Here is a 14,678-nt window from a genome sequence, read left to right on the forward strand (position 1 = left end):
GGGGGGACCATGGCCAGTACGTGGACCTGTCAGGATGCGTGGCCCGGAGCGGCACGCACTGGGACGGACATTTAGGAATCCCTCCAGGAGACTCAGTGATGTTTATGGGAGGACGGCGCTGGCCGCCGTGGGGTCGCCTGCAGAGGGAGACACCGTCCCTCCTAGAGCTTACAACAGGAGACTGTCCAGATCTCCAAGTCTATGCCGCAGCAACACGCAGATCTCTGAGAATTGTCCTGTACTGTCAACGCTGCTTCCATGACAGCCAGAAGCCCCTCCGCACCCCCATCGGGCACAATGCTCCCGTCAGAGCAAGAGAAAGACCCGTCCCGGCCACCAGCCTCTCCCCAGGATGGCCATCTATGCCCTGGGACCCTCCCGCCCAACAGTCGCCCACCCCATGCCTCAGCCCAGGTGTGGGTGTGAAAGGACAGCAACCCAAAGGCTGCTGGTAACACCGGGGGTCTCAGTACACAGACCCCGCTGCTCCTGCCAGCACATGGCCTCCCTACCGAGAGCCCCGACGTCCTTCTTGGCCCTTCCTAGGGCATCACCTTTCTCTGACATAATCCGTGCACCAGCACAGCCACAACCCGGCCCACCAGGGTCCACCATGACCGTCTGCCACAGAGAGTCAGACACACACTTCCCCTGGGCACCAGCAGGTAGAACGGCTTGTCCACAGCATGGCCCCTCACCAGCTTCCCGAGGGCCAGACCCCAGTCAGGCGGGCATCACCAACCCTCCCAGGCTGCTGACGCATCTAATTAGGCTTCCCTGTCCCGTGGGGACACCAGCAAGGAAGGGGACATGTGAGTCTCCTGTGAGGACAACACCAGCCCAGGGGCGGATATAAAAGCCCTGGCATCCCAGGGCACCTCACACACACACTCACACACACACACTCACACTCACAGCCTCCTCCAGCCCCACCGCCCCCACCATGGCCACGTCCACCCTGTCCGTCTGCTCCAGCGACCGGAGCTACGGCGGCCGCGTCTGCCTGCCCGGCTCCTGTGACTCCTGCCCCGACTCCTGGCAGGTGGACGACTGCCCAGAGAGCTGCTGCGAGCCCCCCTGCTGTGCCCCCACCTGCTGTGGCCCCACCTGCTGTGCCCCCACCTGCTGTGAACCCACCTGCTGTGCCCCCTCCTGCCTGACCCTCATCTGCACCCCTGCGAGCTGCGGGCCCAGCCCCTGCCAGTCAGCCTGCACCAGCTCCTGCCAGCCCTCCTGCTGCAGCTCCTCCCCCTGCCAGGAAGACTGCTGCAAGCCCGTCTGCTGCACCCCTGTCTGCTGCAAACCCGTCTGCTGCACCCCTGTCTGCTGCAAACCCGTCTGCTGCACCCCTGTCTGCTGCAAACCCGTCTGCTGCACCCCTGTCTGCTGCAAGCCCGTCTATTGCACCCCTGTCTGCTCTGGGCCCTCCCCCTGCTCGGCCCCCTCCTGCTGCCAGCCCAGCCCCTGCTCCTTGTCCTGCTGCAGACCGTCCTCTTGCGTGTCCCTGCTCTGCCGCCCTGTGGGCTCCTGCCAGGCCTGCTGCGTGCCCACCTCGGCCCAGAAGTCCTGCTGCTGACGGGGTCCGTCTCCCCTGGGGCCAGCTGGGCTCAGGACCCACCCAGTGACAGTGGTCCTCCCAGCCCCCTCAGTCCGGTCCTGACCTGTCAGGTGGCTGCCCACACCCAGGACAGGGTCTTCCATGCGTCCACTCTACTGACATGACCTTGACCTTATAGCTCCCAAGAACGCTGACCCCGCTGCTCCCCAGGACTCCTGCTCCCGGGAGGGGTCTCCACCACTTCTGGGTCCCCCGTCCTTCCCTCCCAGTTTCTCGGCTCGGGTCCCGTGACCTCAACTGCTGACCTCTCAGCGCCTGCTCAGACACCCCAATAAACTCACTCACCAGCGCATCTGCTTCCTTTCATCCGACCCTCATGGGGGTGGGAGTCCAGAGGTCTGACCAGACATTGGTCTCCTCCACCCGGGAACATTTCTAAAAATGAGGGACTGAGAAATCCCACAGGCAGGGTCCCAGGGTGGGAGGCACGCCCTGGCCCAGGAAGGTCAGGGCTGCTGGACCCTGCGTGCCCAGGGCTTCCCGAGGCTGGCCGCCTGCACACGAGTCGTAGTCTGGGGGTTCTCAGCCCCTGGCCCGTTTCCACCCACTGCCCAGCTGGACAAACTGGCCCTAGACCAGCCAGCCTGGGGGCTGCAGGCAGCACAGCTCCTATGGGCCCGGGGACCTCCTGGGGTTCTCCCGTGCGCTGTACCTATTTAGCAGAAAGGTGGTGGCATGAGGGAGGCACTGCTCCCGTCAAGATAGGGAAACACAGACCGGATACCTTCCCCCCCAGACCAACTAAGAGCACTAAGACCATGAAGTCAGGCTGTCAGATCCTGGGCCTGAGGTTCACAGAACAAGTGTGGGGGGAGGGGAAGAAGCAAGGTGCATGTCCCAGCTGGCCCTCCCACCAGCTGGAGAATGTGTCCAGCCCCCACGAAGGAGGGCAAACCCAGTGGAGCGCCAAGAACCCTGAGTTTCACAGATGGAGTTGGGAAGAGGCCCAGGCAGCCAGGGGTTGGGCTTGGGGTCAGAGTGCTGGAGAAGAGACCCTGTCACAGTGGGTCTCTCTACCCTGAAATTGCCCCGTGCTCCATCTGCCCCTCCCCTGTGGCCGCGGCACCTGCTGGTCTCCTGTCTCCTTAGAGGGGTCCTTCCTCGTGCACAGAGCATGGAGACTTCTCAGACTGGCTGTTTTCAGTCACTCACAGGCGTGTGAATTTCCTCCCGGTTTCTTCCTGGCTTGATCGCACTCTTCTTCTTCTTTTTTCTTTTTTCAATTTGTTTTTCTTGATGCCAAATACACATAACCTCGTCTACCGCCCTAACCAGTTTCAAGCGCAGAGTTCAGCGGCGCTTAGTACATCCTCAGTGTCGTGCCGCCATCCCCACCGCCCATCTCCAGGACTCCTCTCATTCCCGGGAAGATGAAACCCTGTCCCCTCGAACACTGCCTCGCCAGCCCCCTCCCCCAGCCCTCGAGCCTGCCCTTCCACCTTCTGTATCTGAAATACCTCGCATCAGTGGAATCATGGAGTAGCTGTCTTTCTGTGACTAATGTCCTCGTCGCGCTTCAATTATGCTGAAGTCAGACCTGCTTCCCTTTTAGGGCCGACGGCGAGTCCGCTGTGTGGATGGCCTGTGTTTGGCTTATTTATCTGTCCCTCGGTGGGCCCTGGGCTCTGCTCTTGTCAGTATCGCTGCTGTGAACACAGCCGTACAACTCTCTCTTCAAATGCCTGCTTTCGGTTCTTTTGAACATATACCTGTATATTTACTGGATCGTACGGTAACTCCCCTGTTAATTTTTCGAAGAACCACCCTATAGATTTCCACAGCGGCTGTACCATTTCCAGCTCTCACTCATTACACAGGAGGGCTTCAAGTTCGCCACATTATCATCAACATGCGATATCTTCTCCTTGTTACAATATATCTATTATATATAATATCCAGGGGCGCCTGGGTGGCTCAGTGGGTTAAAGCCTCTGCCTTCCGCTCAGGTCATGTTCTCAGGGTCCTGGGATCGAGCCCCGCATCGGGCTCTCTGCTCAGCAGGGAACCTGCTTCCTCCTCTCTCTCTCTCTGCCTGCCTCTCTGCCTACTTGTGATATCTGTCTGTCAAATAAATAAATAAATAAAATCTTATATATAATATCCATATACAAAGATGTCCTCTCCTTGTACGTACATTGTGTTTCCATTTACATTAAGTATAATATATATTATGTATCTATCGTAATGGGTGTAAGGGACTTGTCATTGTAGTTGGACTTGGTTTCTCTAATAATGAGTGACGTCAAGCATCTTTTCATGTGCTCGTTGGTCACAGAATTTGTACATCTTCTGTGTCTATTCACGTCCTTTGCTCATTTTTGAATTGGGTTGTTTGGCTTTTTGTTACTGAGTTTTGGGAGTTCTCATGCATTTTAGATATTAATCCCTGATCGGAATGTGATTTTCAAATGTTTTCTCCCATGTCTTTGAGTTACCTTTTATTCTCCATTGGTATTGTCTTTTTTTTTTAAAGATTTTATTTATTTATTTGTCAGAGAGAGAGAGAGAGCGAGCACAGGCAGACAGAGAGGCAGGCAGAGGCAGAGAGAGAAGCAGGCTCCCTGCTGAGCAAGGAGCCCGATGTGGGACTCGATCCCATGACGCTGGGATCATGACCTGAGCCAAAGGCAGCCGCTTAACCAACTGAGCCACCTAGGCGCCCCTGGTATTGTCTTTTGATGCAAAAAATATTTAGAATTTTCATGAGGTCCAATTTTTGTTTTGTTTTGATTTTTTGTTGCCTGTGCCATTGGTGTCATTTCCAGGAAATCCTCGTGAAATCCAATGTTGTGAAGCTTTCATCCTGTGTTTTCTTCCAAGAGTTTTAGGTCTTCCATTTATGTTCTGGATCCATTTTGAGTTCATTTTTGTGTGTCGTGTGATGTCGGGGCCCACCTTCATTCTTTTGCACGTGGGTCATCAGTTTTCCCAGCACCATTTGTGGAAAAGACTGTCCTGGGGCACCTCGGGGACTCAATGGGTTAAGCAACTGCCTGTGGCTCAGGTTGTGATCCTGGAATCCCAGGATGGAATCCCGGGATGGAGTCCCACATTGGGCTCCCCACTCAGTGGGGAGTCTGCTTCTCCCTCTGACTGCTCCCCTCTCATGCTCTCACTCATTCTCTCTCCCACATAAATAAAAAAAATCTTTAAAAGATAAGACAAGACAAGGCTGTCCTTTCTCCGTTGAATGGACTTGGTGTCCTTGTGAAAGCTGATTTGACCTGTAAGGTGAAGGTTTATTCCCAGACTCGGGTCCATTGCATTGGTCTATATGTCCCCCGGCCACCCTGTTTTCACGTCGACACCACCCTACTTTGATTACTGTAGCTTTGTGGCTCCGAAATCAGGAGGCGCGAGTCCCCAGCTTTGTGTTTGTGGGACTGTTTCAGCTCTTCAGGGTCCCTTAAGATTCTATATGAGTGTGAGTGGTTTTGTGTTTCTGTGAAAATGTCATTGGGATTGTTTTTAATTAACATACAATGTATCATTTGCTTCAGGGGTGCAGGTCTGTGAGTCATCAGTCTTACACAATTCCCAGCCCTCACCATAGCACATGCCCTCCCCAGTGTCCATCATCCCGCCACCCCGTCCTCCTACCCACCCCCCCAGCAACCCTCAGTTTGTTTCCCGAGATTAAGAGTCTCTTAGGGTTTGTCTCCCTCTCTGGTTTTGTCTTGTTCCATTTTTCCCTCCCTTCCCATGCGATCGTCTGTCTTGTTTCTCAAATTCCTCAAATCAGAGAGATCATATAGTAATTGTCTTTCTCTGACTGACTGACTGCGCCAGCAGAATACCCTCTAGGTCCATCCCCGTCACTGCAAACAGACACCGTCACTGTGATTTCAATAATGATCGCATTACGTCTGTAGATTGCTTTGGGTAGTCTGGACACCTTAACAACACTGAGCCTTCCCGCCCGTGAACGTGGACTGTCTTTCCATTTATTTATGTCTTCTTTACTGTCTTTCACCAACGTTTCATAGATTTCGTTGTATAGGACTTCCCCCTCCTTGACCAATTCCTTTTATTTTATTCATTTTTGAAGCAATCATAAATGGAATTACTTTTATAATTTCCTTTTGGGGTTGTCCATTGTTTGTATATAGAAATGCAACCGATTTTTGTGTGTTGACCTTGTCTCCTGCTACTTTTCTGAATTCATTTACTAGTGCTAACACGTCTTTAGGATTTTCTACATATAAGGTCATGACATCTGTGAACAGGTGTGATTTTACTTCTCCCTTTCCAATCTACACTGCGACTATTTATTTCATTGTCCAACTGCCCTGGGAACCTCCAGTACCGGGATGAATAGAAGTGGCTAAAAGGGGCATCCCTGTCCCGTTCCTGATCTTAGAGGAAAAGCTCCCAGTCTTCTCTGGTTGAGTACGATCTTTGCTGAGGGGTTTTCACACAAATATTTTATTAAGCTGTGGTAGATCCTGCTTTTCCTAGTCTGTTGAGTGGTTCACCATGGAGACGTGCTGAATGTCGTCAAATGCTTTTTCGGTATCAATGGAGATGAGCCTGCACTGTTCTCTTTATGCTGGTAGCGTGGGGTTTTATACTGACCGATGTTCATAAGTGGAACCATCCTTGAATTCCAGAAATGCGTCCTTCATGGTCGCGGTGTGTAATCTCTTCACTGTGCTGCTGAATTCAGTTTGCTAGTGTTTTGTTGAGGACTTTTGTATGATTTTTGTAATGGATGTTTGTTTGTGGTTTTCTGCCTGGCTTTGTTATCAGGGTAATGTAAGCCTCATAGAATGAATTGGGGAGGGTTCTCCCCTGTTCAATTTAAAAAAAAAAAAAGCTTATAGTAAACTAGGAATAATTGGAAAACCTGTTAACCTGATAAAAGACATCTGTGAAAAACTTATAGCAAACACCATACTTAATTGTAAAAGACTGAGAGCTTCCCTCCAAAGATCAGGAAAAAGATACAGATGTCCTCTCTCACTGCCCCTACTCAACACCATACTGAAGTCCTGCCTGTGCAACCAGCAAGAAGAAATACAAGTCATACACATTGGAAATTAAGATATACAATGGTCTGTATTTACAGAGGATGTGAGTGTCCACATAGAAAACCCCAAGAATCTACAGAAATCTCCTAGAAATATGAGAGTTTAGCAAGGTTGAAGTGTGCAAGCCTAAAATAATTAAAATTAATCGCATTTCAATATAATAGCAATAAATCATTAGAATTGAAAAATTTTGTTTAAAGGCGTGATTTACAACAGAATAAATAATGGAAACTTGGGTATAAATCTCAGGGAATAGGTACATAATGAGAACTACAAAAAAAAAACGACGAAAGAAACTTAACAAGACGTTAGTCAACAGAGAGCTAAACCATGTTCGCAGGTGGGAATATTATTCTATCAGTGAGCTCGACTCGTCTATAGACTCAAGCCAATCCCAAACCACATCCCAGTAGCAGTTTTTGTCAGTATGAACAAGCTAATCCTAAAATTATTTGGATAGGAAAGAAGCTCAAATATCCAAACCACTTGAAAATGAAGAACAAAGTTGGAGGACGTCACTACCCGACTTCAGGATTTTCTATAAAGCCGCAGTACTCAAGACAATGTGATGTTGGCAAAGGAATAGAAGCAGGCAGATCCGGAAACAGAACAATACACAGACGCACGCGAATACAGTCAACTGATTTTGGACCAGATACATGCAAAGGCAAGTTCAAGAGACAGAAGTGTGCTTGGAATGACTGGGCGTCCAAATCCAAAAACCCAAAAAGGATCCTTGACCCATACCTCACACTTAGTGTAAAACCTTCATAAAAGCTGATCATAGCCCTAAATGTAAAATGTAAACATTTTAGACTTTTAGAAGAAAACAGCAGAAAATTTTGCAACCTTGAGTTAGGCTTATAACCGAGAGCACGATCTGAAAAAGACGAAAATCGATGAAGAGGCTGCCCAGCCCTCAGCCCTGGAAGCCCACGCGGGTTCTGCTAAATGAAAGAAGCCAGACCCCAAAGGCTGCACACTGTCTTTATAGAAAATTCTGGAAAAGCCACAAGTGCAGTGACGGAGAGTCGGTGGCCGCAGTGGTTTGGGGCAAAGGGAGGTGTTGCTAGGGTGGGGAGCACGAGGGACCTTCTGCATGGCTTGGGGGCGGTGCGTGGGCGACCGCCAGGACTCGGGGCCGAGCGCCACCAAGAGCGTTGTGCGTGGAGGGAGGCGGGGAGGACGGTGAGCCGTGGCTTGGCTCTGTCGGGTCAAGCGGGCGAAATTCTTCTCCCTGAAGATGGTAGGACTGCAATCTGCTTTTGGCAGATTTTCTTTTCCTCTGATTATTTTCTATATCTTCCTTCTCTTTGTTTCTGCGTTGACTCTGCTGGACCAGCTGGTCTGGGGATGCTTCCGCGAGCGGTGTTCGGGCGGCAGTTTTCCAGAATAGCTCTAGCGTGGGAAGGGCTGTACCTTCCGCTCATTGGGCGGTTTCACAGAGGCCGTGGTCTGACCCCTCTCCCTCCAACGTTGGAGATCTGGTCGCACGTCTTCGCTGAGCGGCGGGCCGATGCCCGCCTCTCCGGAAACATCTAGGGTGTTGAGGTCGGCGAGAGAGCACGCCCGTGTGCCGACACGTGCAGCGATTTCTGTCCGTCTCTTCCCACATTTGGTCAGAAGCCCACGTCCGCACACCCCATTGCCCTCTGCTCTGAGAAACGTTCCCGGTGGCTGATCCGTCTTTCCCGAAGTCTCGTGCGGTGAACACGGGATCTTGAGGGCATCTTCATTCCTCTGAAGTTCTCCACGTTCCTTCTCGGTCATTCTGGGCTGAGACATGTTGTCCGCCTTCCCACTCAACCCTGATCGCCGCCATGCAGCTCTCCGTGTGGGGGGCGCCGGCAGCTGACACACACACCTGTCCTGGGTTTGCCTCCTGCCTGCTCCCCGGGACTGGGATTCGCAGCCCTTGCCCCACCCCCACCCCCCAGCAAACCACAGCCAAGAGCAGGATGTGGTGGGCAGGCTGTCCGCCCCGGGCTGCAGGACACTAGGTTGTTCCCGTGCTGTTTTCTTAAAGACCTAAACAAAGTCAGGGGCCAACCCCGTCCTCAACCACGACAGGCATTTTACAAGCAGACACTCTCGCGTAAATAAACCGGCGGTAATAAGCACTCCCAGGGCTCAGCCGAAACATCAACGAGGAAGGGGAAGTCTCACGGAGCCTCTTGCTGGACAACACACACCTCGGCGGGTATAAAAGCCGACAGCCCAGCGCCTCACACACACACACACACTCACACTCACACTCACACCCTCCTCCAGCCCCACCGCCCCCACCATGGCCGCGTCCACCCTGTCCATCTGCTCCAGCGACCGGAGCTACGGCAGCTGCGTCTGCCTGCCCGGCTCCTGTGACTCCTGCCCCGACTCCTGGCAGGTGGACGACTGCCCAGAGAGCTGCTGCGAGCCCCCCTGCTGTGCCCCCACCTGCTGTGCCCCCACCTGCTGTGCCCCCTCCTGCCTGACCCTCATCTGCACCCCTGCGAGCTGCGGGTCCAGCTCCTGCCAGCCCTCCTGCTGCAGCTCCTCCCCCTGCCAGGAAGACTGCTGTGTGTCTGTCTGCTGCAAGCCCGTCTGCTGCACCCCTGTCTGCTGCAAGCCTGTCTGCTGCACCCCTGTCTGCTGCCAGACCGCCCCCTGCTCAGCCTCCTCATGCTGCCAGCAGTCTAGCTGCCAGCCCTCCTGCTGCAGCTCCTCCCCCTGCCAGGAAGACTGCTGCAAGCCCGTCTGCTGCACCCCTGTCTGCTGCACCCCTGTCTGCTGCACCCCTGTCTGCTGCAAGCCCGTCTGCTGCACCCCTGTCTGCTCTGGGCCCTCCCCCTGCTCGGCCTCCTCCTGCTGCCAGCCCAGCCCCTGCTCCTCATCCTGCTGCAGACCATCCTCCTGCGTGTCCCTGCTCTGCCGCCCCGTGTGCAGGCCCGCCTCCTCCTGCTGTGCCCCTGCCTCCTCCTGCCAGCCCAGCTGCTGCCGCCGGGCCTCCTGCGTGTCCCTGCTCTGCCGCCCTGTGGGCTCCTGCCAGGCCTGCTGTGTGCCCGCCTCGGCCCAGAAGTCCTGCTGCTGACGGGGCCCATCTCCCGCGGGGCCAGCTTGGCTCAGGACCCACCCAGTGACAGTGGTCCTCCCAGCCCTCTCAGTCCGGTCCTGACCTGTGTTAGGTGGCTGCCCACACCCAGGACAGGGTCTTCCATGCGTCCACTCTGCTGACATGACCTTGACCTTATAGCTCCCAAGAACGCTGACCCCGCTGCTCCCCAGGGCTCCCGCTCCCGGGAGGGGTCTCCACACTTCTGGGTCCCCTGTCCTTCCCTCCCAGTTTCGGAGGGAAGGGTCCCATGACCTCACCTGCTGACCTCTCAGCGCCTGCTCAGACACCCCAATAAACTCACTCACCAGCGCATCTGCTTCCTTTCATCTGACCCTCATGAGGGTGGGGGTCCAGGGGTCTGAGCAGACATTGGTCTCCTCCATCCGGGAACATTTCTAGGAAAGGGGGACTGAGAAATCCCTCAGGGCCGGGCCCTGGGGTGGGAGGCACGCCTGGCCCGGGAAGGTCAGGGCTACTGGACCCTGCGTGCCCAAAGCCAGAACCTGGGATGTGGGTATTCCTGTCCCAGCGGGGCTGTGGCTGTGACGCCAATGCCCCTTCCCGGCCCCTTGTCTCATGTTCCCAGCCCCACCGTGAGGATTTCGTCCTGACTGTGGTTCTTGGCTTCCACGTTTCGCCTCCCCCTCCCTGAGAGTTGCCACATGGGAGAGAGCTCCCCTGCCGTGGAAGGTATCTGGGTGCCCCGTCCCAGCCTGGAAAGCGATGGGGCCTCTGTGTCCCCTCAGCACCACAGGCCGTGTGACCCGCATGTGCCAAGTGCGTGTTCCTGGGTGAGGTGTTAGGTCGAAGACAGGGACCATGGCGGCTTGTACTATGTCCGCGGCATTGCGGCCCGGGCGGGGGTCATGGTTTTAGGAGACGGAGGCTTGCGGGAGACACTGCAGCCTGGCTTCGATGCCCGCTCTGGTGCCCAGCTTGGAGCTGCCAGCTGCGGTGGGCTGGGAGCTGGGGCCCCTGAGGGCCTCCGACGGGTGCCCAGGTGTGGGTGGTCTGAGCCGGGAGGCAAGGTGCGGCCTTCACACTCCCGTGCGGCCATCCCCACCGTCCAGGTGCAGACTTCCCATCTCCCCGCGGAGCCCCACGGCCGCTCCTCCCCCAGCCCCCACGGCCCCGTTCTAGGCTCTGTCTCTGCACGTGGTGGCTCAGGGCCCCTCACGGAAGTGGGACCGTGTCGTCCATGTCCTGCCGGACTTCCCTTAGTGTGACGGCGTCCAGGGTCATCAGTGTGAACTCTGGGACCTGTCCAAGGCTGAGTAACCATGCCTCGCACAGGCAGACCACGGGTCCCCTGGGCCACTTCTGCACGTGAGCGCCTGTGGACGATGGGGTCCGTGTGGTGCCTCTCCCCGGGACCCAGCCCTCCGTCCGCGCTCTGGCCCAGAGAGGACTTGCTGGCTCCTGCGCTGGTTTCCAGGGCCCGTCCCTCTGTTCTGCCCAGCAGCTACACCGAGCGGCAATCCCGTCCCCAGGGCGCACCTCCACACCCCATTCCAATGACCCACTTCCCACCGCCTTGCCAGCACGTGTCCTGCACGTTCGAGAGCAGCCGTCCTGATAGGTGGGAGCAGGGCTCTTCGGTTTTATCACAGACCTGGTCACCACATTAGGCCCTGCCAGTGAGCCCTGCCCTCCCCTCCCCTGCCCTCCCCTCCCCTCCCTTGCCCCGTCCTCTCCTGTCTAGCCTCCCCTGCCCCCCACTCCCCTGTCCTACCTTCCGGCTTCACCCTGTCTTTCAGAAGAACGAGTACCTGTTCACGGTGCTGGCAGAGGAGCCAGACGCCCTGCTGCTGGGCCTGCGGTACTCACCCACCCGGCTGCACTTCCTCTTCCTCAGCCGGGACGCGGCGGGGGCCTGGCAAACCCGGGTGACCTTCCGTAGTCCTGCTCTGATGGACAGCCAGTGGCACACGCTGGTCTTGGCCGTGTCCGAAGGATCCTTTTCCCTCACCACGGACTGCGGCCTCCCGGTGGACATGTAGGTAGCAGGACGCCCGGGGAGGGGGGCGCGGGGCTGTGTGCCGCCTGCCCAGAAGCGCCCAGGGCAGCGGGGCGGGGTGGCTGTCCCAGGCACGGCCGGCATTGTGCAGTGTGCACCGTGGGCGCTTGGGCTTGTGGGCAAACAGCCTCTGGGAACCACGCTCTGGGGCAGGAACACAGGGTCATCGGGGGTCCGGGACCAAACCCGTCCCCCGGAAAGGCGGGGTGGGTGGGGCGGACGCAGGCGCCCAGGCCGGGTGCGCTGGACGTGGCAGGGGTTGGGGGAGGGGCGCGCCCGCAGAGCGTGGTCACTGTTGCGAAAGCCCAGGGAGCAAACCCACCAGGAGCTCTGGCACCCGACTCGAGCCCGGCTCCGGCTCTGCAGTCTCAGCGCATCATTCGACCCAAGACCCGGTTTGCTGGTGGGGCCGAGGGCGTGCGCGGCCCCTACAGCTCCAGCTAAACACGCAGATGGACCCTCTGCGGGCACCGCCCCCGCCCCAGGCCCTCGGAGGCCAGAGCGCCTTCCCTGTCCCGCCGTCCCCTGGGTGCTGGGCTGGACCAGGGAGGGAGGCAGGGGGCCCTACAGCCCCGCCAGCTGCTGATGACCCCCCTCGCCCTCAGCTTCCAGCAGGGCTCAGGGGCGCTGGGCACTTTTTTTTTTTTTTAAATCATAAATTGTGCTGTTTGCGTGAAATCTATCATTATTGCAAATATTACTTGCAAAGGTAGACTCTCACGCTGCTTTGTTAGAGGACACTTAGTCCATAATGAAAAGAATCCTTGCATTCACACACTTGGTTTAAATACATCTCTACTACCAGTGCCCCCTGTGACCCCCAGGTGCAGCAGGGCCTTTACTGGGCAATGACGGTGGGGACCCAGCAGTGGGGACAGCTCTGTGACAGGGAGGAGTGTGGGCCAAGGGAGGGGACAGAAGGAACCGGGGCTGCAGCCGATGGTGCCCAAGGAGGAATCTGGGCCTTGGGATGGGGCCTCACAGGCCTCGCGGGTGCATGGAGGGCACGCTGTGATCAGAGCTGTGATGGGAACATGGGGCATTCTGGGATGGTGGTCAGGAACTGGCCGCACCGCGGCCCGCTGTAGCCAGATGCAAGCCTGGAAGGGGCAGGTGTGTTTACGGGAGGGTACGACGTCGAGATGCAGGAGGCAGTGAGAAAAGAGCACATGCCTGGCCCGTCCACCCCAGAGGCTCAGCCAGACCTTTCCCTCTAGCAGACACCCACCTTCCCCCAACCAACCCCAAGCTTCACCTGCCATGTCCACATCAAAGTCCAGCCCTGGCCACGTTTCCAACATCTTCCAGGTCACCAGCAAGGACCCCTCCCTCCCAGACACCATCTGCTCCCCCACAGGCTTGGGGGAGGGTGGGCAGGGTGGGGACCCAATGCCAGTGGGAGCCATGGTAGGTTCCCGAGAGATGGAGGAGCCACTGTATGGACAACTCTGCAGCCACACTTGTGGACAACTCCTGTTTTGGGGCAGAGAGCATCCCTCCAACTAAGGTCTGCCAGAACCCCAGAATAGAACCTTGCTTGGAGACCGTCTTTGCAGGTGTGATCGAGTTCAGTTGAGGTCGTCCTGGATAACCTCCCATCCAGAGTCTAGTGTCCTTCTAGGAAGAGAAGAAGAAGCACAGAGAAGGCCACCCGAAGACAGAAGCTGAGGGGTGCATGGGCTACAAGCCAGGGATACCAGAAGCCCCCAGCAGCTGGAAGAGGCTAGAGGAACCCACCCTCCCGGCCTCAGAGCTGGGGACCGTCCGCTGTTGAAGCCCCGCCGTGCATGGTGTTTGTTACAGCCGCCCCAGGAAGCCAGTATCTTGCCTGTGCTGCTTCCCCCTGCCCTTTTCTCCGTAAATGGGCTGTGACACTGCCGCCCCCCCACACACACACCCCGTGGCCCTAAAACCACCCTCCAATGTTTTCAGAATGGCTGACGTGCCCTTCCCGGCCAGCCTGTCAGTGCGAGGAGCCCGGTTCTTCATCGGCAGCAGGAAGAGGACCAAAGGCCTGTTCACGGTAAGTAAGGTAGGGGCTTCCCATCCCACCCCCCAACACCAGTGCTCACAGAGGGACCGTCCCTGCAGGCCTGCTGTCTTCATGCTCCGACTGACAGGTTGGGGTGTGTGCCACGCGGATCAGGGAGCCCTGGGCTACACTGGGACCCCTTACTGGCCAGGCACATTTTGCCATGTTCCCTCTTCCTGACACACACATGGCCACGGCCACCACAGCTCACACCCTCTACCCTCAGGGACCTGCTCTGTGTCCTCTTCTATGGAAACCTTCCCCCACCCCTCAGAGAGGATGGGCCTTGTACCCATCCCCTTGCGGCCCTGACCGCCCTCAGACCGACTGGGCGCTTGCTCATTACCTGCCTGGCCCCTAGACTGCAGCCGGGCGAGCTTGTTCCATGAGTGCAAGGGATTTGTTTTGTGCTGTGTTGTGTCTAGACCCGTGTCTGATACACGATAGGTGCTTGGTGAATATTTATGGATGGCGTGCTTGGGTGGATGGATAAATGCGTGGCTGGGTGGATGGACGGATGAGGGAGTGGTGGACGGATGGTGGGTGGATTATGGGTGGGTAGATAGATGGGTGGTTGGATGAGTGATGGAAGGACACATGGTGAATGGATGGATGGGTGGGTGGATGGACAGACAAAAGGACAGATGGTTGGATGAGCAATACAGCCCAGTCACCCTAGGATAATTCACAGGAAAAACCCCTTCCATGACTCAATTACCTTAGAATGATATTGAATTCCCCACCATTGCTCTCAGCGCTCCCCAACCCCCCAGCCAATCAGCAGACTCTTCTCTCCTAGTTCTAGAGGTCGATGGACCTACCATCCCCCATTCCCACCCCTCCCCCAGGGTCCAGACAGGCTGAGCCCTGGGGTCCTGGCGCTCTGG

The 14,678-nt window shown here is 56.5% G+C and overlaps 2 protein-coding genes across 2 annotated transcripts in view; both read left to right on the forward strand.

The window, feature by feature from the left end:
- Nucleotides 1-14,678, forward strand: part of TSPEAR (thrombospondin type laminin G domain and EAR repeats) — a 52,923-nt gene that overhangs the window by 18,812 nt on the left and 19,433 nt on the right. The window contains exons 2-3 of the mRNA XM_032865222.1: nucleotides 11,500-11,738; nucleotides 13,692-13,782. Of these exons, the coding sequence (XP_032721113.1) occupies nucleotides 11,500-11,738; nucleotides 13,692-13,782 (330 nt within the window). The remainder of the gene's footprint in view (nucleotides 1-11,499; nucleotides 11,739-13,691; nucleotides 13,783-14,678) is intronic.
- LOC116872423 (keratin-associated protein 10-12-like) lies at nucleotides 944-9,718 on the forward strand. The gene is made up of 3 exons (XM_032865580.1): nucleotides 944-1,563; nucleotides 8,920-9,259; nucleotides 9,365-9,718. The coding sequence occupies exons 1-3, from the start codon at nucleotides 944-946 to the stop codon at nucleotides 9,716-9,718; spliced, it is 1,314 nt and encodes a 437-aa protein (XP_032721471.1).

This window comes from Lontra canadensis, unplaced genomic scaffold (genome assembly GCF_010015895.1).
Source record: "Lontra canadensis isolate GAN:19392208 unplaced genomic scaffold, GSC_riverotter_1.0 scaffold29, whole genome shotgun sequence".
In the NCBI taxonomy this organism is placed as follows: Eukaryota; Metazoa; Chordata; class Mammalia; order Carnivora; family Mustelidae; genus Lontra; species Lontra canadensis.

Coding starts and splice junctions, on each gene's coding strand:
- LOC116872423 (XM_032865580.1), top strand. CDS start 944: ATGGCCACGTCCACCCTGTCCGTCTGCTCCAGCGACCGGAGCTACGGC. Junction 1,564..8,919: donor GTGCCCACCTCGGCCCAGAA/GTCCTGCTGCTG, acceptor ACCCTCCTCCAG/CCCCACCGCCCCCACCATGG. Junction 9,260..9,364: donor CCCCTGTCTGCTGCAAGCCT/GTCTGCTGCACC, acceptor TCCCCCTGCCAG/GAAGACTGCTGCAAGCCCGT.